The sequence below is a fragment of the Pomacea canaliculata genome, linkage group LG8 (assembly GCF_003073045.1).
Source record: "Pomacea canaliculata isolate SZHN2017 linkage group LG8, ASM307304v1, whole genome shotgun sequence".
NCBI lineage: Eukaryota > Metazoa > Mollusca > Gastropoda > Architaenioglossa > Ampullariidae > Pomacea > Pomacea canaliculata.
In genome coordinates this window covers 28118946-28140651 of record NC_037597.1, presented here as the reverse complement: position 1 = coordinate 28140651, position 21706 = coordinate 28118946, and the positions used below count along the sequence as shown (strand labels likewise).

Sequence of the window (21706 nt, the reverse complement as noted above, 5' to 3'; positions counted from 1 at the left end):
ATGTGTGCGCGCGCTGCTTGTGTGCAACTAACACCGTGTCACCTTTCGTGAAACTGACTTCAAAAGGATGCCGCCAGGAGTATGATTGCTGGCGCCTGTGATGTCCCCCGACTGGTCCTGCCCTGCACCCCACCTGCACCCACCTGCACCCCCTGCAAGGGGAGGATGGTGAGTCAGTGAGTTGTAGCCGACGTAATCAGTATTCTTACTCACGCCGAGCGCTGGCGAGCTGACGACCATGTTTACAGTCAGTTTCCAAGGCGGCGGCTCGCCACTGGCTGTCTCCTCATTCGTCAGCCACACGCGCTGCGTCGGCGCCCACGCGCCTCATTGGTGGAGGGGGAGCTTTGCATTGTAGGCCACGCCCCCACGGCTATTTTGGGCTTCCTTATAGCAGCGGTTTTCCCACACCTCACGTCAGTGATAAGTGAGGACGATAGTAGAGACCCACAGCATCGTACATCGACGACAGTAGATATCAACATCATCGTACATCGACGACAGTAGATACCCACATCATCGTACACGTGCACAGCATCCTTGCGGAATATCAGTCTTTGGTGAGTGAGACTTTCTCGCTTTTATTAGCTCATCCCACGTGACAAGCGGAGCTCGCGTCTCCAAGACTTTGACCTTTGCGGGTCAGCGAGTTGTAGGAGGGAAAGTCACTGGCCTCGCTCCTTGTCCTCCTCAGGTCCTCCTGAGAGTCAGTGAGAGGAGGCACGAGTCTCTCTCTCTACTCAGAAGTTCGTTGGGGTCAGTGAGTAAAACTACTCAGGGGTGGGGCGTGCGAGGTATGACGAGTGTTTATAGAAGAAAAGCTTGTAGTTGGTGTCAGTGTCAGTGTCATGACATGGGTGTGTACGGCTGGCAGGCTAGTACACGGTCTTGTGTGACACCAGGTCAGTGGCTGGTGTGGGATGTGAGTAGTGGTGTCCTAACGGTTAGTGAGGCTGTCAATGGTCGTTAACTTGCAGGCTTCCTGCATGACAATTATTGTTATTGTAATGTCAACTTGCTGTCACTGATTGTTGTGATTGATGACACGATCGTGTACTTACAATGTAGTGTCAACATTGTTGTCATTCATGTCATCAGTACAGTATATATATGCTCTCACATCGGTGTGCCGTTGTCGTATTGGGGTATAGCCGCATATTGCAACATGTAGTGACATTTCTACAGTAGGTGAAGTTGCCTGTTGTAGGGGGGAGTAGAGTTCAACGTTGTACACTATGACTAATCTCAACATTCCACAACACATTCAGGCACCCAGTAGGCTGAGGTGTTATACAAGATACAAGACATTTTTATTGTCTGTGTCTGTTGCGAGCAGACAGAGAAATTTTTCTTTGTTGCTGGGAGCTCCTACAGTCAACGGAGAAAATATAAATAAGAAACTGAATGATTACCAGTATGGCGAGAGAAGTGGCAAGAAAACACAGAGGAGGCATGGGGTGTGATCGTGTAGCAGAAGATAGGTCTGTGTGAACAGTAGGTATGTGTGAACAGTAGGTCTGTGAGCAGTGGTCTGTGTGAACAGTGGGTATGTGTGAACAGTAGGTCTGTGAGCAGTGGGTCTGTGAGCAGTGGTCTGTGAACAGTAGGTCGGTGTGAACAGTGGTCTGTGTGAGCAGTAGGTCTGTGAACAGTGGTCTGTGAGCAGTGGTCTGTGTGAGCAACCCACATGTTGCTCGAGACTCGTGGAGTTTGTCATGCCAAACAAAAAATACCCGAGTCTGTTCCAATCATCAAACAAAGTGAGATTTTATTTAGTGGGAATGAATGAACATATCGATGGGAAAGAGAAATAATGTGAAACAGGTGATGAAAACAACGTTTCCGTGATTTAAAAAAAATGGGGGAGGAAGTTGTCCCATTCACTATCAAATATTTGTGTTCACACCGATTTCCCTTCACTCACAGAGCTGTGGTGTGGGGGTGCCATGAGGAGGGTGGTGTGGGGCTCGATGGTGTCAGACACAAACACTGTTGCCGTGTGACAGTCCAGTGTCATTGCACAGCCTGACCGCGTGACACTGACGTACATGAAACACAAGTCACGAGGTGACATCTTGTCTGTGTGACACACTAGTGTCAATAGTCCTCGTGTGGAGGACACACCACTGTCTTTGACACTTGAAACCATTGATCCGCCTGGTTGAAAAGAGCGTCGGTCGTTTTTCTTTATTTGATTTTCCCTCCTCATCATCTCAATTCTCTCTTACCCACTCCTTTCTTTCTGCTATCCCTGATTCCTGCGTTCCTTCTCGCTTGTTGTTTGTTTAGTAGGAAAGTGCTTCCACCTTGCGGCTATTTCGCACTATGGGAGGTAGAGGGAGTGAGGAGGAAACCAGAGTACCCGGAGAAAATCTCCGACTCCCAGCCCTGCGAACAGATGTCACATACAGAGCGTGTCCCGAGACGAGATCTGAACCCTGAGCCGCTGACTGCAGTGTTGACAAGCGAGTGTTGTAACCACTGCACTATCGGGCGCCCCGAGCTGCCCTCCTTCTCTCCTTCTCTCGCTGCTGTGGGATGTGTGTGAACCGTCAGTCACTCACCTGGAACAGTAGCCACCCCTTGTAGACAAGGACACCGGGTGGCAAAGCTCATAGGTGAGCCTCCAACACGTGGGGTGGGTGGGTGTAGGGGTGTCGGGCTGGGTGCAGGAGCCAAGTTACAACTGGATCATTACTCAGAGCTATTTATGGCTCACTCGCAAGGGTCTGCTGGTGTTCCATATCCTGCCCTCGTGTTTTGAGAAGAAAGTGGCAGCTGTGTTGCAATCTCTCCTTTCTAACCTTTGGCCGGAGGTCATGACCCGTGCAATCGGCTTCCACGGCGACCGAGGTGACTGCCGCAGAGTGTGTTGAAACATTTTAGTCTCAGAGAGGCTGTTGGTCAGTGTGGTCAGTGTACTCTACAGTAAGAGAGATGTCGGCGATGCTGGCATCACATCTCTCATCACCAGACGCACGCTGCAGCAAACGATAGAAATAACAAATAATGAATAATAAATAAATCTCACCACTACTTGTACACAGTGAAGTACACGCTGTACTCACTCAAGGCCAAATACTATCACTGTTGCTGCAAAGTACAGGAAATCCCCGCCTTCACACTTTCAAGTGGCTGCGAGTGGTGCAGTGAATTACGGGGTTAGTCTTCCTCCTCCACCATCACACACAAACACACAAACACAGACACACACACACACAGACACACACACACACGGTACATCACTAACCTGTCTGTCATCCTGTCCCTCTCACCCACCCTTCCTCATCCATCCAGGCAGATGTTTCAACTCTTTGACAGACATTTCGCTCATCCGTGACCAGCGATGTCCCACACAGACCTCGGGCTGCTGGCGATGACTGACCTCTGACCTTCATCGTGAGCTGCACGCAGAAGCACCAGGAAGGAAGACAGAGCGTCTATCAAGTGTACACACACACACACTCACTCACTCACTACTACAGAGATTAACTCTGTTGTATTACAGATTAATCATCATATCACAATTACAGGAGAGGCTTAGGTTTCCATCAGTTCGCGACCGCCTCGGAAATATTTCCCAGGTGTATCCCAGAGGACATCGGGAGCGCGTGCTACCCCGCAATCGCCACGAACTAGAGAAAAGACAAATGACAACAAAAACGCAAAAGAAAAGAATCAACAACAGCAAAAGCAAGTAAATAAAAAAAGGAAGGAAGCGTTTATTGCAGTGATAACGCCAACAGCTCTCTGGTCAACAACGGGGCCGGGGCGAGGGCGGGGGAGATGTTAATCTCCGGACAGTTTCCTCCGCAGTATGAGACTGAGTTGAGTGGACTCGAGTGGGTGAGCTTAGTCGCGCCGCAAGATTTCACAGGTGTGTGTAAGCCGATTACCTGGTTATCACATGACGAAAGCTGTGATCACAAGTGCGTGTCCCCCGGCGCCCCGGGACTTGACCCCGTGACACCATCACTGCACCGAGCCTGGCCACGCCCACTGCGCCATGACGTCAGCACGGAGGGCACGCGGGTGTAGTGCGTGAGTTGACGAGTGTTCCGGGTGTAGGAGAGTTTGCCGACAAAAGATAAGCTGATTGTTTATTGGCGATACGTGGTTGGACCTCTTCCTCTACTGCGACTACCATGTCATTGCTGTATGTGTGTGTGGGGAGGGGTCAGAGGTCAGAGGTGAGAGGTTCGCGTGTACAGCTGTGTAGCGCCTGTCGTCTGCACACCGACAGCCGTTACGACGCACTCAGCTGCCCCGGTGATGAGGCTGGCCTGATGATGGATGCGCGGCCGCCACTGTGCAGTGTGTGCAGTCAGTCAGCTGATCGTCTGCTGCTGTCGGTGCACGTGCACTCGGCACCTGGGAAAACCCCGCAAGTAGGTCACGCCAGCGGCCTTCTGGGAAAGTGGAGCAGCAGTCAGCTGAGCGGCCGGCGGTGTGTGTGGGGCTGTGGGGCTGTCAGACTGTCAGACACCTGTGTCAGGCCTCATGCTCTCTTCAGACAAGAGGAGGGAACACAAAGAGGCCAGGGGGCGCCACCAGTCTTGTGTTTGACCTCATCTCACAGTTGTGAGCAATGACTGCTCTGACCTCGTTACATAAACACCAGTCTAGCAGACATCTCCTCCCCTCCCCTCCGCTCGTAACAGTTTCGTCTCCTTCCTCCTCAGCTGCAGCGCCTGCAGCCTCCCTCCAGCCCCCGTCTCTGTCTCTCTCTCGCCGTCTGTGACTGACAAGGAGAGAAGTGATAACAGTCAAAGCTTCACAATCTTTTCATCTTCTCGCGCACCCGTGATGTTGTGTCGGCGGGTGCACGACCCAGGCGTCACACTTTCTACCAGAGGTGAGACATTCCCCGGGGTACAGGGGGGGACAAGAACGGAGGGCTTTGGTCCCCTACGCTGCCACGTGGTGAGCAGACCCTGCAAACATGTCTGGAGGGCAGCCTTGCCACTGCTGTAGAACTCCGGGGTAGAGCTACCTCTGTGGTGTGTGGGCACTACACTGTAGCTACAGAGACAAGAGACTTGCCCTGGAGGTCCCCATTTACCCTGGCGTCATGGCTCCGGTCTGTTCCACAGCCGGAGGTAGCTACCCTGGGGATGCAGCTGGGTGCATGGTGCTCACCGCTCTACTGGAGCGACACGGGGAGGACATCACGGGGTTGATTCCCTCCACGCTGTGCACTCCCAGCCCAGGAGGGCCATCTCCGTCTCCCCCTGGTGGGTGAGGTCCTTGGGGTACACACCAGCCCCCTGTACACCGCAGTCCTCCTCAGCTGATGAGTTCACACAGATAGTGTCACCAACACACACACACACACCTTCAAGTCAGCAGCGCCGGTGTGTTTGTGTGTGAGTGAGAGAGACAGAGAGAGAGACAGAGACAAATAACGACAACGATGAGATCAGTAACATATTTCTGTGGATGATGATGATGGGGATCACTGTAAGGAACTGTAATCATGTAGGAGAGCTTATCCCAGGGTTACCGTGAGATGGTCTACAGCTAAGGCTACCGACATGTGGAGGTAGACACGTGTCTATGTTTGATAACACGATCTGTAAGTACCCGGGGTGCTGTTCTACACCAGTTTCTAAGCCTTTACCCGCTGTTAGGATGAGAGGCGGCGGGTTCGATACCAGTGCAGCGCAAACTTCCTCCAGCTGGTGACGTGCGAGCAGAAGACAGGTGCAAACAGTGACGTACTCATCTTTGCCACTCAGTGACTCACAGGTATTCATTCACCTGCACAGTTCGCGCAGCTTACAAGGGGCCGGGTGTGTTCATCATACAGCGAGTGCACACCCGTGTGTCCCTTGGTCCCACAGTGCGCGCACACATCCGCCGCTCGTGCTTTGACAAAAGGCGGCTGTCATGTGTCATGTGTCATCGTAACCTCGGTGACTGCAGCAGATGACACATGACAAGGTGGTGCAGGTAGACTCGACCCTTCGTTTCCAAACCGTCACTTCGCTCACCTTTCAGTTTCTGTCGGTGCTGTGTGGCGAAGGAAGGAAGAAAGATGTCAGTGTAGATGTGGGTGTAGATGTGGGTGTAGATGTGGGTGTAGATGTGGGTGTAGATGTGGGTGTATTACGACTGTCTTACGGGTGGAGTTTGGGTGCGCAGGTTTAGGTTGGGGGTGGATGAGGGGTGTTTAACAGCAACTGATAAAATTGGAAATTGGGACAGAGGTGGCAACCTCGTTTTCTGAAACCTTCGCCTTTTGGTGCCCAGCAGGTAAAGGAAGTTAAAAAAAAGTAAGTCAGGAACAGAGAAAGTCGTGTGATAGAGCTGCTGTTCGCAGAAATACCACACCTGTGAGACACATGAGTGAGAGAGAGAGAGACCAGGTGTGCATGCCTGTGGAAAGTACCGGGTGTGCTCACTGACTCGCGTGGCGGTGAGGTGGCGGCAGTTACTCACCTGTTGCGTGGCGCTGGGCGGTCACTGGGGCGTGACGGGCTGCCTGTGAGGTGTCCGTGACTAATTACTTGAGACCGAATTAGCTATTAGCAATCCTGTCCTGGCCGTGGGCTCCACAGGGGAGGGTCCGACATGAATCAGTCAGCGGGTCCTTGACTGTGACAGCTACACCAGCGACTGTCGCCACAAACGCATCTCGACAGCTGCACATGGCCGCTCCCAGAGACAGGAGACCAAAAGGCTTCGTGTCACTGTTGAGGAACAACTGACAACAAACTCGTCAGCTGGCCACCTAGTGACCGTGGGCACCGGGTGGTGTGAGGGGGTGAGGGGGAGCGGTTGTTTACGCATGACTGACGGGGACATGGAGACACGAGGAAGCGGAGCGAGTGTTGACAACATCGTCGACCACCTGCTTCATGCCTGTCTGCTCCGGATGTTGTTTCAGGACCATGACCAATGCTGCACGGCAAGAGACTCAACGCCTGTCCCACGCTGGTCCTGGGTGCGAGGGTCCGCCCATCAAGAAAGAACCGGAAGAGGCGTGCTCAATATTGGCACCCGGGGTGGCGCAGCAGGACCAGGCTATACGTCACGCACCCAAGCGCCACCTGGAGGAGCTGAGGATGAAAATCGTCCACCGACGACGTGCCAGGGGTCAGAGCGAGGTGCCGGACGACCCCACTCCGGTGACACACGAGGTACGTCACCTTTAGACAGAGGTCACGTCACAGGTAGACATTAGGTCAGAGAGCGCGTGACGGGAGGCTTTAAACTAGAGGGTTAGCGCTTTGACACCTCCACGATAACACTGACAAATGTGCGTGACAACTGTCAGTCACCTGTGATTTATGTCACAACTGTCTTTAAGTATTACGTGCGTCACAGCTGACATTGAATAAAGTGACGCCCCGTGCTAGTGTGTTGTTACCCACACCTTCATACAACCATGCTCAACTTCCCACGTGACCTAGCCACAACCAATCACGCATCATACCTATGTGTCATAAACATGTCCCCGTGTCATATCATGATGTTACGTTCCTGTGTCACACTATTCCGCCATGTACCCACGTCTCATGTCACGTTCCCGTGTTGTGACACGTCCTGTTCTCGTTTCATATTACTATTCCGTTTGCCGTGTCACATCACCATGTCACGTTCTCTTGTCACTCTCCAGTGTCATGTCTGTGGCAGATGTCGCCGGAGGAGAGAGAGAAGAAGGAGAGGCGGAAGGAGCAGAACCGGCGGGCGGCCAAGAAATGTCGCGAGAAGAAGCGAGCCGTGCAGTTCACCTTCGCTGAGGTCAGTCACCCCTCGTGTTCCGGTGGTGAACACTCGTCACCCTCGCGCTTTACCCACTATACACTAGACACTATATACTATACACTATACACTTTACACTATACACTATATACTAGACACTAGACACATTTGTGGCGGGTTGACGTGGCTTGTGGTTGTGGCTGGCTGGCCGGCCTGATAGACAGAATTTCGACTAATAATAGTCTGTAACTTGACTTTTGCTGTCAAATGTTGCTGATATTCCACATCATGACAACAGACATTGCGATCCATCTCACTGTCAAGCAGGTGTGTACGAGGGTGTGTACGAGACCAGGTGTGTACGAGGCCAGGTGTGTACGAGGGTGTGCATAAGGCTGTCGGCCAATCATGGTCACGTGTGTCCGTCACGTGTTTTTCAGGAATTCGAGCGAGTCCAGAGAGAGAACGAGAAGCTGGAAGGGGAGATCAGCCAGCTGCGTGCACAGAAGGACGTGCTGACGAGGGCGCTAAGGGATCACGTCCAGTCGGGTATGTGCAGTCACGTGACAGACACTACAGCAGCTACACCGCCAGCGGCCTCCACGGTGGGACCTCCACAGGAGGCAACCCTTACTGATGACTGGAGGAACCACGTTGGCGATCACTTGCAAGGACAGCAACTCTTGGAGACATTCCTAGACCTGGAGGACATCATCAGAGAGGAACATGGTCTCACCGACGAGAAGCCAAACCCAAAGAGCGGTCACGTGGATTCACATTGTTGTCTTGGCAACGGGATGAAGGCGAGGATGATTGACTGCAGTTTGGCTTTTCTTGCAGACGAGACTTGTACAGGCTGCTCACACCACAGTCCGGTGGACCACTGTTGCCCGGCAACAGGTCGTGACCGTTACAGCGTGTCCTCCGTGGCCTCCAACATTTCTGACCAGTCGACAGGTTTCGGTCTGTCTGACCACTCCATGGGCGCCGGACCCCTTGAGGACTGGGGTCTCGTCACCTCGCAGGTCTTCAGCACAGACCCCAACTTTTTTCCGGCTGCACCTGGCGAGGACAGGAGCCTGCAGGTGGGTGGTCGCGCCACGAACCAGCTGTCCAGCTGTGTCCTTGACCCCGCAGGTACTCTGTACAACCACCATCTTCCCCACTCCGCCATCCCTGACAGCACTGATGGAGAGGACGATGATGTGTTTGATGTCAATGGCACCGTGATGAACGAGCAGCTGTGGCTATACAGCGAGTAGACAGGCGACTAGGCCATCACACACTAGGCGACTATACAGGAGACTAGGACAATCACACACTAGCCACTAGGAGACTATACAGGTGACTAGGCCATCACACACTAGCCACGAGGAGACTAGGCCATCACACACTAGGAGACTAGGACAATCACACACTAAGAGACTAGGCCATCACACACTAGGAGACTAGGACAATCACACACTAGGAGACTATACAGGCGACTATGACAATCACACACTAGCCACTGGGAGACCAGATAGCTACACTCACAACAATACAACATCTCGAGACAATCACACGCTAGTTGTCGATATACACAGGGCAGACAACATCACAAGTTTAGGGTTTTTTAAAGTTTTGTTTTTTCATCATCATCATCATGCTGAGGGGGGACCTGTCCATAGTCAGGGACCTTGGGCAGTGTGTGCCGGCTACAATGGGGATGTCGCAGTCGCATGACCCTGATGACCTGTCGACATACCACAAGGACATTGCGGGTGGATGTGCCACGTGGATGACAGACATTGCGGGTGGATGTGCCACGTGGATGACAGACATTGCGGGTGGATGTGCCACGTGGATGACAGACATTGCGGGTGGATGTGCCACGTGGATGACATTTACGCCTGTGTGGCAGAGTGACGCACTGTGAACTGTGTTTCCTGGATGTAAATATTTCAGTGACAAATGTTGTGGGACTGACAGCGCGTGACTAGCCTCCTGACACACGTGTGACATGTAGTGTGTCATCACAGGCTGTCACAGGCGCTGGCTATTGTGGTTATTTGTAATGTCTGTCTGTCTGTCTGTCTGTCTGTCTGTCTGTCTGTCTGTCTGTCTGTCTGTCTGTCTGTCTGGAGCATACATGGACAGGTGGTGTACAGATGGTTTCCATGGACACGGGAGTATTTCCCACTGTTTTATTTGTCCAGATGTCAGTAGCTTCTCGTCAGACATTTAGCTGAAGTCACGTGACAATAGGATCTCATTGGATACAGAGACGGGTACCTGTCACATTGTGAGACTTTACCAATAAACTCTTGAAACCTTGTGTAACAATTGTTTCTTGTGAGAAAATGTCTTCTTGTGTGAACGTGTGTGTATGTGTGTGTGTGTGCGTGTGTGTGCGTGCGCGTACAGACCAGTCTCTTCTTTCTATCTCAAAGTTTTCTGTCTCCGCCAATCTCTCTCTCTTTCCAAACACACACACACAGACAAGACATTCCCCAGGAAGGATGTAGAGGCGAGGGAAAGTCCAGCCTTTTCCTGGAAATAATGCTAATCACTAGACTGACTAGTGACCCTTGACATCACAACACCTGACACCTTGAGTGTTTGTCGTCAACACAGTCCTTGACCTTCTCTCTCTCCTAATGTAGTCACGTGTAGTGGTCACGTGTAGTCGTATGTAGTAGTCGTGTGTAGTAGTCATGTCTAGTCATCACGTGTAGTCAAGGCTCCTGTGCGATGGTTTCAAGCTGTCAGTGTGTAGACGTGTAGGACATGTCACCTGACACTACATCACAGTCTGCACAGCACCACGACACGTGCACCACGTGACCGCAGTCAGTTCATGTAGTTGTTACTTGTAGTTGTTACTACTGACTTAGTCTCCAGCCTCTCACATCTTCTAAAAGTGCATGGACACAGTGTACAGACATTAAATACACAAATACCCGGCGGCCGCCAGTCAGACAGTCTCGTGACACTCGTGTGACACTCGTGTGACACTCCTCCACAGCCAAGTAGTTTCACGCTTGTCATGTCATGACATCGACTGTTACGTCACACCGAGTACAAGACTATTGTGCACGTGCAGCGACCTGTCCACGGACCTTGTCAACTGTGACCCCTGCCATTAATTGTCCTTAAGGCTAATGAGATGCTCGACCTTGACCCTGTGTCCTTGAGTTAATTAAGAGGTCAAACAGTTCAGACAGGTGGACTAGGCCTGTAGCAGGAAGCATGTAGATAAGGAGAAGGTGTGTAGGTAGGTCAGAGGAATCCCCAGTCAAGATAATGTTCGTCCACTCACTCGCAGTGTGTTTCCCAAGACTGCTGACTGTGGGTTTTCTCCCATCGTTGACACACATTCTGGGAAACTAGTCCGCAGCCTCAAGACTGTTATCAGCGTGTCATCACCTTCCTGTCCTCATCGCCGCCTTCTTTTGTTTTGCTGCTTGTGGCTGGCTGCTTGGTTTTACCTGAGTTTAGAAAGTTATTGTTTCTTTTATTTCTTTGGTTGGGTTGCTTTTTGTCAGCAAACAGTCGACGCTAGACAGGAGTCACGTGACGTGGGTGGCACAGTGTGGGGGAGACTCGTTGTGTCACCTGTAACCACAGCATCAAATGGAGTCTCGCGTGACCTCTGATAGTCCCGCTTTGTCTAGCAATTGTGACAGGCTGGAGGCTGGTGGTCTGACCTCGCATCCAGCCATGTTTTCCCACGATGACGTTTCTCGGGAAACTCCGTGAGGTCACGTGGTTTTCCGACTCGTCTTGATGTATATTGGGCTTTGATGTCAGGCTGTGGAGAAGCCTTCGTCCTCCACGACAAGCGTGAGTAGAGTTCAGCAGGAAGTGTGGCCAAGTCACGTGACACAAGGCCGTCACATGGTCGTCTGCGGCCCCAGGCACCATCACTCCCCCTTCCCTCTCACACGCACCGAGATAAAAATACACACACATAGCCCCCTACACACACATACACACACACACATACATACACATATATACACACACACACACACAGACACACAATCCCCCTCTCCCCCCTCACCCGTGACAACCGAGAGGTCACGCCAGGCCGCGACACAACCAATCACCAGCTGGACTCAGGGAGCGGGAGGGGGGATTGCAAGGTGAGGGGGGTGTCTCTGATCACAAGACGGAAGTGCCACGACCGGAATGCTCCGACGGTTGACGGGGGAGTCCTGGCAACCTGACCTGGCGCTACCTGGTGTCGTGCTGCCGCCATGCTGGCCTGGAGTCACGTGACAGCGGTCAGGATCACCTGCCATTCAGTGTGGACGCCAGGATCACTTCAGAACTAAACATGAGAAACGTTCTTTGAATTCTTCCTTCTCTCTCTCATTTATTTTAATTTCTTTTCTTTTTATTTCTTTCATTATTCCTTCATTTATTTCTTTATTTTTATCTTTCTTTCCTTTACTTTTTTCCAGCTTCATGCTTCGCTATCTGTTTATTTGTGTGTTCGTGTGTTCGTGAAAAACGTTCTGTCTGTCTGTCTGTGCGGATGACACGGGGATCCCCCCTGACTTACCTCAGCCCTCACCAAGCGTTTGGCGCGAGAGCTGAGCACCTGGCGAGAAACATGACACGTCTACACAAAGACTTACTTACCTTCCCTAGCGACAGACACGCGCCCTGAGTTGGTGAGTTGGTGGTGGTCTGGTGGTAGGTGTGTAGGAGACAGTGTAGACTGTAGAGTGTACTTACATGAGTACAGGTGTTTGTTATACACGAGCACGTGTGATGTATGTACTACATACCTGTGTGTGATGTACTACATACCTGTGTGATGTACTACACACACCTGTGTGATGTACCTACACACCTGTGTGTGATGTACTACATACCTGTGTGTGATGTACTACACACCTGTGTGTGATGTACTACACACCTGTGTGTGATGTACCTACATACCTGTGTGTGATGTACTACACACCTGTGTGTGATGTACCTACATACCTGTGTGTGATGTACTACACACCTGTGTGTGATGTACTACGTACCTGTGTGTGATGTACTACACACCTGTGTGTGATGTACTACGTACCTGTGTGTGATGTACTACATAGCTGTGTGTGATGTACTACATACCTGTGTGTGATGTACCTACATACCCCTGGCTGTGCACAACATTTGTTTACATGTTCATCACAACTATCCGGAAGTAATGCGTGGTGCTGTGATGTCACTACGGCCACGTCCCTGACGTCACTACGTGATCGGACGTGTTCAGGTCCTTGACCATCTGACGGGTCGTCAGTCGTGTGTGTCCGTCAGTAGCCGGTTGTGCACTACACTGCACTTTGACCCCGTCCCCAACAGAACACCATGGTGTCACGTGACGTTTTGTTTGTGTTTTAACGGGTGGGGGGGGGGACCGTTCAGTTTGGCCAGCATTTCACCTGAGCCGTAGTGTCGTTGGCAAGACACTGACACACTGGGTACTTCCGACATTTGCCGGATAAAACCACCCGACACGTTGGGTTGTCAAAGGGCGGGGGAGTAGCTCTCAGTGTACACGGTGTGTAAGGGATGATCACGTGATTTTATGGGGAACACACAAGGCGTACGACAAGCTTTGTCTCGAAGGTGGCGCCACCTGTGGTAGCAAGTTGTGTCCCCTGACTAAAGGTGAAGAGGCTGAGCGATGAGGTGGACAACAGATGTTTCTGTGAAGTCGGCCCCACCCCGAGTGCAGTCACCAGACGCTCGTCAGTTTTGTTTCTGTTGATGGCTTCTGTGGTTGTGAGGTCACACCGGGCCGCCAGCTGTTAGCAGAACATTCTCCTCCTCACATCATCCTCGTAGTCGGAAAATAGAGCAAGCGTCAAGTGCTTACGTCACCGTTGACCGGTAGAAAGGCGGACACGCACACAGACAGACACACAGACAGACACACCGACACACAGGTCAGTGTAAACAAAGCCACTCGATGTGCTGCTGGTTCTGATGTCAACATCAACAAAACTCTGGAGGTTGGCGGTCTTAGTAATGGCAACAGCAACATGTGCAAGTCAGTGCACTAATCTACACTAATCTACACTTATCTACACTAAGTGCTGTTTGACATCACCATGACAACACGTGTCACAGGGAGGGAGTGTCGCGGGCTTCCCGAGAAGCTAAACAACAACAACAACCAACAACACAGTCTGTAACAACAACAACAACACAGTCTGTTAATGATTTTCATGAACTTGTGTTTGATCCTCATTGAGTCATTAAGGAAAACCCTTGTTTCTCCGCTGCTCGCTGTCGACGTCACGTTCTATAATTACAGTTAGTGACATATCATCATCACGTGGTACGTCTGTCGGCCAATCAAAGCGAGGCTGCGCAGCATTGACTGACGGCTTCACACCTGGTGACGATGGAATGAAGACGGATGCGGGTGAGCGGCAGGTTATGAATGGGTGGGACGCACTAGCCAACAGCCGACAGATGGCGCCTCGGCATCACTCAGTGTGTGACGTACGTGGTGCTGCACTCGCTGACACTCGCGCTAACAAGCGGCGCTGCTCTCTCCACACCCACCCCGCACACTCACCACCCTACTCCCCAAAGATGGTAGGTCTGCAGGTTCTCTGGCTCTAGTCTCGCTGTCTGGATGTTAGCGTCACGTGAGTAGGATGCACATGAACGTGTTCTGGAAATCACTGGCTTTGTCAATACGATACTTGCTCCGTGTACGTCACCTCTCCGTGCACGTAAACGTGTGTGTGTGTGTGTTTGAGAGAGAGAGAAGAGAGAGTGCAGTGTGTTACCTGTCCAAAATGCAAATCACTTCCTTCAAGTCCCCGGGAGGGGGTCAGGTAAGAGCGTGGACACGTGGTCACAGCTGACTGTGGGTCACGTGATAAAACTCTCCGGTTCCTCAACGTCTGCAGTGACGGTCACGTGGTTTAACAAGTCTGTAGACGGCAATGACTCGACACAACGTGAGGCCGTCCAGCCACCCGGTCATCTGTTATCAGAGGTAGAAGTGGAGACGTGTTTACTGCGGTGACGTGGCACATCCTGGTTACTGGATGGTAGATCCTAGCGGGTCACGTGGGCAGTGTAGACTGTCAGATTAGTAGCAGCATAAACAGAAACACATTGCAAGCAATAAAGTCACAGAGTATTACACGTGTAAACAGTCACACATTACCAGCAATATAAACACATTATCACCAATATAAACACACATTATTATCAATATAAACAAATATTATTATCAATATAAACACACATTATCACCAATATAAACAAACATTATTATCAATATCAACACACATTATTATCAATACAAACACACACACTATGACACATGTACACAGCCACACACGCCAACTGAAAAAAGTCTGAAGACAAAGTCAAATAAAAAAAATGAATGTAAATGTCAATACAAGTCAAAGTTCTAAGATTACTTTGTAAATTGTCTTTAATCATTTCTATTCTACCCTCCTCCTCCTCCTCCTCCTCCTCCTCCTCCTCCTCATCATCATCATCATCATCATCATCATCATCATCTTCATCATCTAAGGCGTACACGAGGCCCACATGTTCCAGGCTGTAGGCACATTTCTCACGATGAAATTTAATATCAAGGGATTTATGCCGCTTGCGCCTGGCCTAACCTTTGACCCTCAGAGAGAGCTGTCAGTGCCACGTCACTGCTGTCAGTGTCAGTGCCACTCCACTGCTGTCAGTGCCAGAGGCCGGATTGTTTCCATCGTCCCTGGTTCACGACTGACGATAGATACGATGTTTTTCCTGTTTGTGATGAATGAGATTGCACTCGTTAACCTTTATCCTGAGTACAGACTGCGCTGAGCTCGTGCGCGGTGGGCCGTGTGTTGACTCGGTTACGGTCTGTTGACGCCGCTATGTCGTCACTCACTGCACTCGCCGACCCCAGCACACAGCGACCCCCACACGACCCCCAAGCGACCAAACCCATCACACTACCGCCATCAGACGTAGTACGTCGTCACGCTGCACGTACGCAGTAACCCGTGACCCGCGTGCTCTCACTCAATACGTCATCACGCCCTCGCGGATCATCCCGTGACCCCCAGGCGCGTGAGGTCACGGTCACTGTGTTTTTTGGTCGCCGCCTTTTGAGGTGAGATGATGATGAGCTCGGACACCTGCCGCCTCGTGACCAGACACAGGAGACGGACGTGGATTTGTTTGTTTACTTTGTTTGTAAACGTTCAGCATTCTCTGTTTGTGACGAGAGTCACGTGTGCTTGACACATGATCTGCACGTCACACTTGTCATTTGCGGACCTGCAACTCGTTGTCTCTTTGCTCAGAAGACAAGACAGTGAGGAGTGAGTGTCTGGACACAGCATTGTGTGTGTGTGTGCACGACATGTCATCGTGTGTCATAAGACAGACAACATGGCAGCATTGTTGTCACAGTGGAGTGATCTGTCAGTCAGGCCACGAGCAACCGTCGTCATGACAACGCCAAAGTAGTCGTCAGTGGAGGGTAACAAAGAAGTTCCGCCGACCACTGAGCTCACATTCTCCGGAAGAATGAAGACCTGATGTTGTCAAACGAGGTTCGTTAGGAGAAAGCTCAATTAAAAACTTAAATCGTGGCGAGGGTGTGAAGAGCAGAGACCACGTGACCGACTGTGTGCGTTTACAAACGTCAGGTGACGTGCAAACAGACTCGTGCACCCTGCTGCACTGTAACCGCAGCATCCTCATCACCACAACCACAGCTCCCGCCTCTTGTGCACATCGTGAGTCAACCCAACAACTCCGCCGCCCGCAGTGGCTGGACAACCCGGGGTGGACCGTGAACCCTCCCTCTCCACTCTCTCCCCCCTCACCCCCTTCGCAGCCTCTTGTCTTGGTAAACCCTACACGCGGGGTCATCAGGTGCAGTCTGGCCTAGGGGTATCCCCACCCCGTGCTGGGAGGGTGGTTATCGAGGTGACTTGTAAAGACGCGAGGCTGTTGTAGGTCAGTGTCACCTGGCCTCACCTGATTACGGATGGTGCACCTCACACCTGATGGTACTTTCATCTTTCTTTTTCCACCTTCCAGAGACTTTGCGGCATTCAAAGCGCATGTGCAAACAAGACACTAAACTGCCGTCGTATTGAAGCACTGTGACGCACCTGCCACTATCTGACGTCACGTTACGTAATGCCACGTCACATATTCACAGACACGCTACCAATCTGCCTGCACCAACAAGTACGTTCACTGTGATGATTGTAAATGAGAAATTTGATGAGGGGTGGATGGGGTGTCAGAAGAACAACAGCGAGTGTCATCTAGGAGGAGAGGACAAGAAAGAGTGCCGTCAGTCACGGGTGGATGCACGATGTCACAGTCGACATGGAGGAGGGTTTATCTGCTGGAGGAGAGTGTGACGAGAGCATCGCTGCGCTACCTGTGGCGGTTGATAAAGCTGTCGACCCGACCTCGACCCAGTTTGCAGTGCAGCCGACTTTAGGTTTAACCCTCTTCCCTGCCTCCCCCACCCGGGGGGGGGACCATATGGCAGCGACTGCACCCAGTGACCCCCGCTACACGCGCCACGCGCCACGCGCGCCTCTTGCTGCCGCGTGCACAAAGTGTCCCCCGTGTTTGCCATCAGGTTAAACACTTACCGAGACCCGGAATGTGAATCACCCGCATTCCTGACATTCCCCGCATTGCTGCCGACAGGTGTGGACGGCCTCCGGTCGTTGCTGTGGTTGCTGCTGTGGTTGTTGCTGTGCCGCAACCTGTCCGACCTGCCGCTAACAGTCCTTCTATGGCAGGCCAGTCGATTGTTCTGTTTGTTGATAACATCAGTGAGTCAACTTCACTCCACTCGCCACGAAACTGAAATGTGGAATGTTGAAAATACTTGAAATGTGTGAGGCTGACTTCTCTCTGACACACACACAAACACACATCTGTCGCCGACACGCGCCCCCCATGTCGCCCACACCCACAGAATATCTTCCCTCGCCAGCCTGACCTACAGGAGCTTTCAACTGAGACATATACTACTTATGATTTGTTTAAAAACAGAAAATATCTTTGTAAAATGTTTTAGTCTTGCGTTTTCAATGTCGGTGACAAAATAATCTGGAAATGTCCGACAGCAGCTCCAGACGTTGATGTGACTGACTAGTGACTTGTGACCGACTAGTGACTGCTGTGACTGACTAGTGACTTGTGACTGACTAGTGACTGACTTGTGACTGTTGTGACTGACTAGTGACTTGTGACTGACTAGTGACTTGTGACTGACTAGTGACTGACTTGTGACTGTTGTGACTGACTAGTGACTGTCAGTCACTGATAGCAACTGTAGATGGAGGCGACTAACAACTACCTAGCCATGAGACTGTGATGTCCACCAGCAAACAGCAACCTACTATTGCTACCCAGGAGGACTGGGACGATGGACTCGTTGCTGAAGGAGGTTAATGGCTCGCTGTTGTCATCAGGCGTCGCCCTGGCAACGAAGGTCCTTTCTTGTGTGCAGACACCAGCTGTTACAATCAACTAAATGAGGTGAGAAAGTAGAAAGCTGATTAGCTCAATGGCTTTTGTTGTCGTCAGGATGTTTTCAAGGCGAGCAGCTTCCTCGTCCTCAGTTCTTCCGCACACCGCGTGTCACGTGCTCACCGCCCCGACAATCACTGGCTGAAACCAGGCCAGCCACGGAAAAACCCACATCTCGCCCTGTTCTCTCGCCCCCAGCTCTCTCTCTCACACACGCACTGATACACACACACACACAGACAAAGACACACGCGCGTGCGCACGTCCTGACGTAGTAGCAATTACCGGGAGACTTGACTCTAACCACCATGTGGAAGGCCAAAAGGAGGGAAGGAGGGGAGGAGGGAATGCGAGGACGGGACGTGCAGCTCCGACACCCACCCCGCGGTACCACCTGTCAGCCCACCACGCATGGCTGGGTAGCAGTCTTGGCTTAGACACCAGCCATTCCAGAGTCCAAATATTTCATCGAAAGTAAATATTAAATATTCTTCTCCTTAGTCTTTCTTTTCTTTTCTTCCAAGATGTCGGCTATCATAGCAGTCATACAGACAGGCTCACACGTAGCGACACAAACGCGCTTACAAACAGACTCACCAACAGCCGAGTGTCACAACGTGTGCGCCCCTCCTGCACTGCACCGGATGACCCGAGGAACAAGTGCACGGACTGGGGAGTCCCACTTCCCCACCACCACCACCACCACCAACACCACTACCACCACCACTACCACCACCACCACCACCAAAAACAATGCGACGTGTCCTTGCTGTCAGCTCTGTCCGCGACTGACATCTTTGTTGGAAACTCTAGTGAGTAATTAACTTCAAAAACAATCTACTCACGCCGTTACACTCACACTCATCCACTCACACACTGAGTCTCGCTCGCCCTCAGCCACTCAGCGATGAGTGTGAGAGGTTCATCGTGCCCAGTGTGACGAGCCACAGATAAGAAAACAAAGGACAGGAGACGAGACACCTGTTGAGGTGAGTGAGCAACCTCTGTGAGCATTGCATCAGACTGCGTGCGTGCGTGCAGACAAGCACCTACACACAGAGATAAGTGAGTGTGGGCGTGTGATGACTGTACACGTACACACAGACTGTACATACAGACACACAGACTGTAACACGTACACACGGACTGTACACACAGACGTACACACATGTCATCATCTGTCCTCTGCTCAACGTCACCACGTCACATGACGGGCTTTTGTGTCATCACTGCGCATGTCCAAGAACTCATGTAACCGCTCTCTCTTTGTCATGAGCACACACACACACCCACACACTCGCGTGCTCACGCGCCCACACACACACACACGGATATGACAAAGGTTTTGTTCTGTGGCTGGCGGCTGTGGAGGAATTCGATCTTCCGCCTCCTGACTTCTGCTGAGCTTCCTGATAGACGAGCGAGTGTGTGACTGACATCGCCGTCCTCATCACCCTCACCACTGGATTGTTCTCATTGCTTTTGCTCCCTGCCTCCCTCGCACACACCCCCCCCACCCTCCTCTCACCTCCAAACCTCCAAGATTGGACTGTGTTCTACTGAACATTTGAGTGATGTCACGTGACGACTGTAGCAACATCCGTGCGTGCATGTGTGTGTCCGTGTGTGTGCGTGCGTGCGTGTGTGTGCGTGTGGAGGTGGCGGGGGGGGGAGATGTGGGTGGGGGCGGGTCTATTCTGAGCATAGCAAGAGTCAGAGGTCACATTCCTGTTGTCTCACCCGACACAAAGTATGTTCAGCTCAGTAGCGGCGTGACGACGACCGGAAATCGGAAATTATCAGAGTCTGCGCCAAAGAAGGATGGTGACAGGTCACAGGTCACAGGTCACACGTGGAGCCGTCACCCGCAGCACAACAAAGCCGCCATTGATGGACGGTGGCGACGTGCCGCTGTGGTCAGACCTGACACGTCACCTGTTACATACAGACATATATATATATACACACACAATGGGGGTCTGTCCGCTTGTCTGGTGGAAACTGTCGACATCTTGTTCACTGTGATGCACAGTATGGCGGACTGGTGTTCACTGTGAGGCACAGTATGAGGACTGATCAGGGCATGGCCCTCGTTCTCTCACCCTGTGCACCCTGGGAATCTAAGAGTTTGGGGGAGGCGGCAGCCTGTGTGTTTGTACATCTTCCTGTTCACATTTATCTATCTGTACACATTATCCACTTGTACACATGTAGGTCTTTTGTGAATGGTATCCGCCTCTGTTGGAATTATTCTTTGCTGATGAACTGAAAATCAAACTTCAGTTATCATCTCAGTGGGTCTGCAAGGTCTCTCCTTTCACGTGAAATGTCCGTCTGTCCACAGCAGTCTGTGAACATTAAAGTCTCTGTATTTATATACATACAGGTGTACGATGTGCGCGTGCGAGCGTCTGCCTTTCCAAATGTAAGCAGACAGAGCATCTGCCTGCAATTGTTCCACCCCGACTGCCATGTTGCTAGGAGTCCATGGATCCACTTGTAGTCCAGACTGACTCCAGTCCCTCCCCAGTGTGGATGTTGTCTTGTTCACAGGTTGGTCTGTTGGACAGGCGCAACCGTTTGTCGGTTGTGACCAGCTTACAAATGAACGAATAAACGTTTGCCCTGGTTCCACGAGTCTGGTGATTACCTCTCACAGCAGACTTCTACTACTAGGGGCGACATCTTCCTAGGGTGAAGTTCCACCCCGATCCTTGGCATCCATCCAGCCTGCCAGACAAGCAGCCGGAAGGCCTGTAACCTTTGAGTTTTGCTTGTTGGAGTGTCCGACACTTGAGTGCAGTGCAGACAGAAGCAGTATTCACCGGGAGGACAGAAATAACCCGTGTCCCCCACACAAGGGAGCGTTGACAGCACGTGACTGTGGATGTAGGTCGCCGACTGACCCAGCTTCCTGGCGGCTCAGACCCACTCGTGCAGGACCCGGGGTCAAAGGTGAACTCAAGCACGAGCCCAGGCAGGATGTCTGATGGAGCAGCTGTGGGCTGTCGGCCCGCCTTCCGACATCGTGTTGGACCTCAACGTGGCATCCAACCCACTGTGTAGACAGTTATATCCTGCAGACTAAATTATTTCAAGCCCCCGACTGTCCCGCAGCTCGTGACCAGGGCTCAGTCGCACAGCAAATGTCAACAACAAACTGTTTTGCACACGTCACCTAAGATGTTTTACAAATGGCTTCTAAGCTGTTGACAAGTGTTGCACGGACTCTGCAGAATCATTTGAAGAACGATTTCCTCTCTAAATTGTTGGGTCACGAGGTCAGACCAGACCAGCTTTGTGTCACGTGACTATTGCCAGACAAGGTTGCCGACGCCCCATGATGGTGGTAACCTGCTCAGCAACATCCCCGGGTTTGTGTTTCATGCAGAATACTGGGAGCAGCCTCCCCAGCAACTGGTGTCGAGTTGACATCTGCGATCCTCCCGTGGACTGGCAACTACCAGTGACATGGACA

At 51.7% G+C, this 21706-nt stretch overlaps 1 protein-coding gene across 1 annotated transcript; it reads left to right on the top strand.

Moving 5' to 3' along the window:
- The first annotated feature begins 382 nt into the window (after positions 1-382).
- Positions 383-10021, top strand: LOC112570891 (transcription factor kayak-like). The gene is made up of 4 exons (XM_025249595.1): positions 383-560; positions 6890-7142; positions 7639-7746; positions 8148-10021. The coding sequence occupies exons 2-4, from the start codon at positions 6894-6896 to the stop codon at positions 8967-8969; spliced, it is 1179 nt and encodes a 392-aa protein (XP_025105380.1). The 5' UTR covers positions 383-560; positions 6890-6893; the 3' UTR covers positions 8970-10021.
- Positions 10022-21706: the final 11685 nt, after the last annotated feature.

Coding starts and splice junctions, on each gene's coding strand:
- LOC112570891 (XM_025249595.1), top strand. CDS start 6,894: ATGACCAATGCTGCACGGCAAGAGACTCAACGCCTGTCCCACGCTGGT. Junction 7,143..7,638: donor CCACTCCGGTGACACACGAG/GTACGTCACCTT, acceptor TGTCTGTGGCAG/ATGTCGCCGGAGGAGAGAGA. Junction 7,747..8,147: donor TGCAGTTCACCTTCGCTGAG/GTCAGTCACCCC, acceptor CGTGTTTTTCAG/GAATTCGAGCGAGTCCAGAG.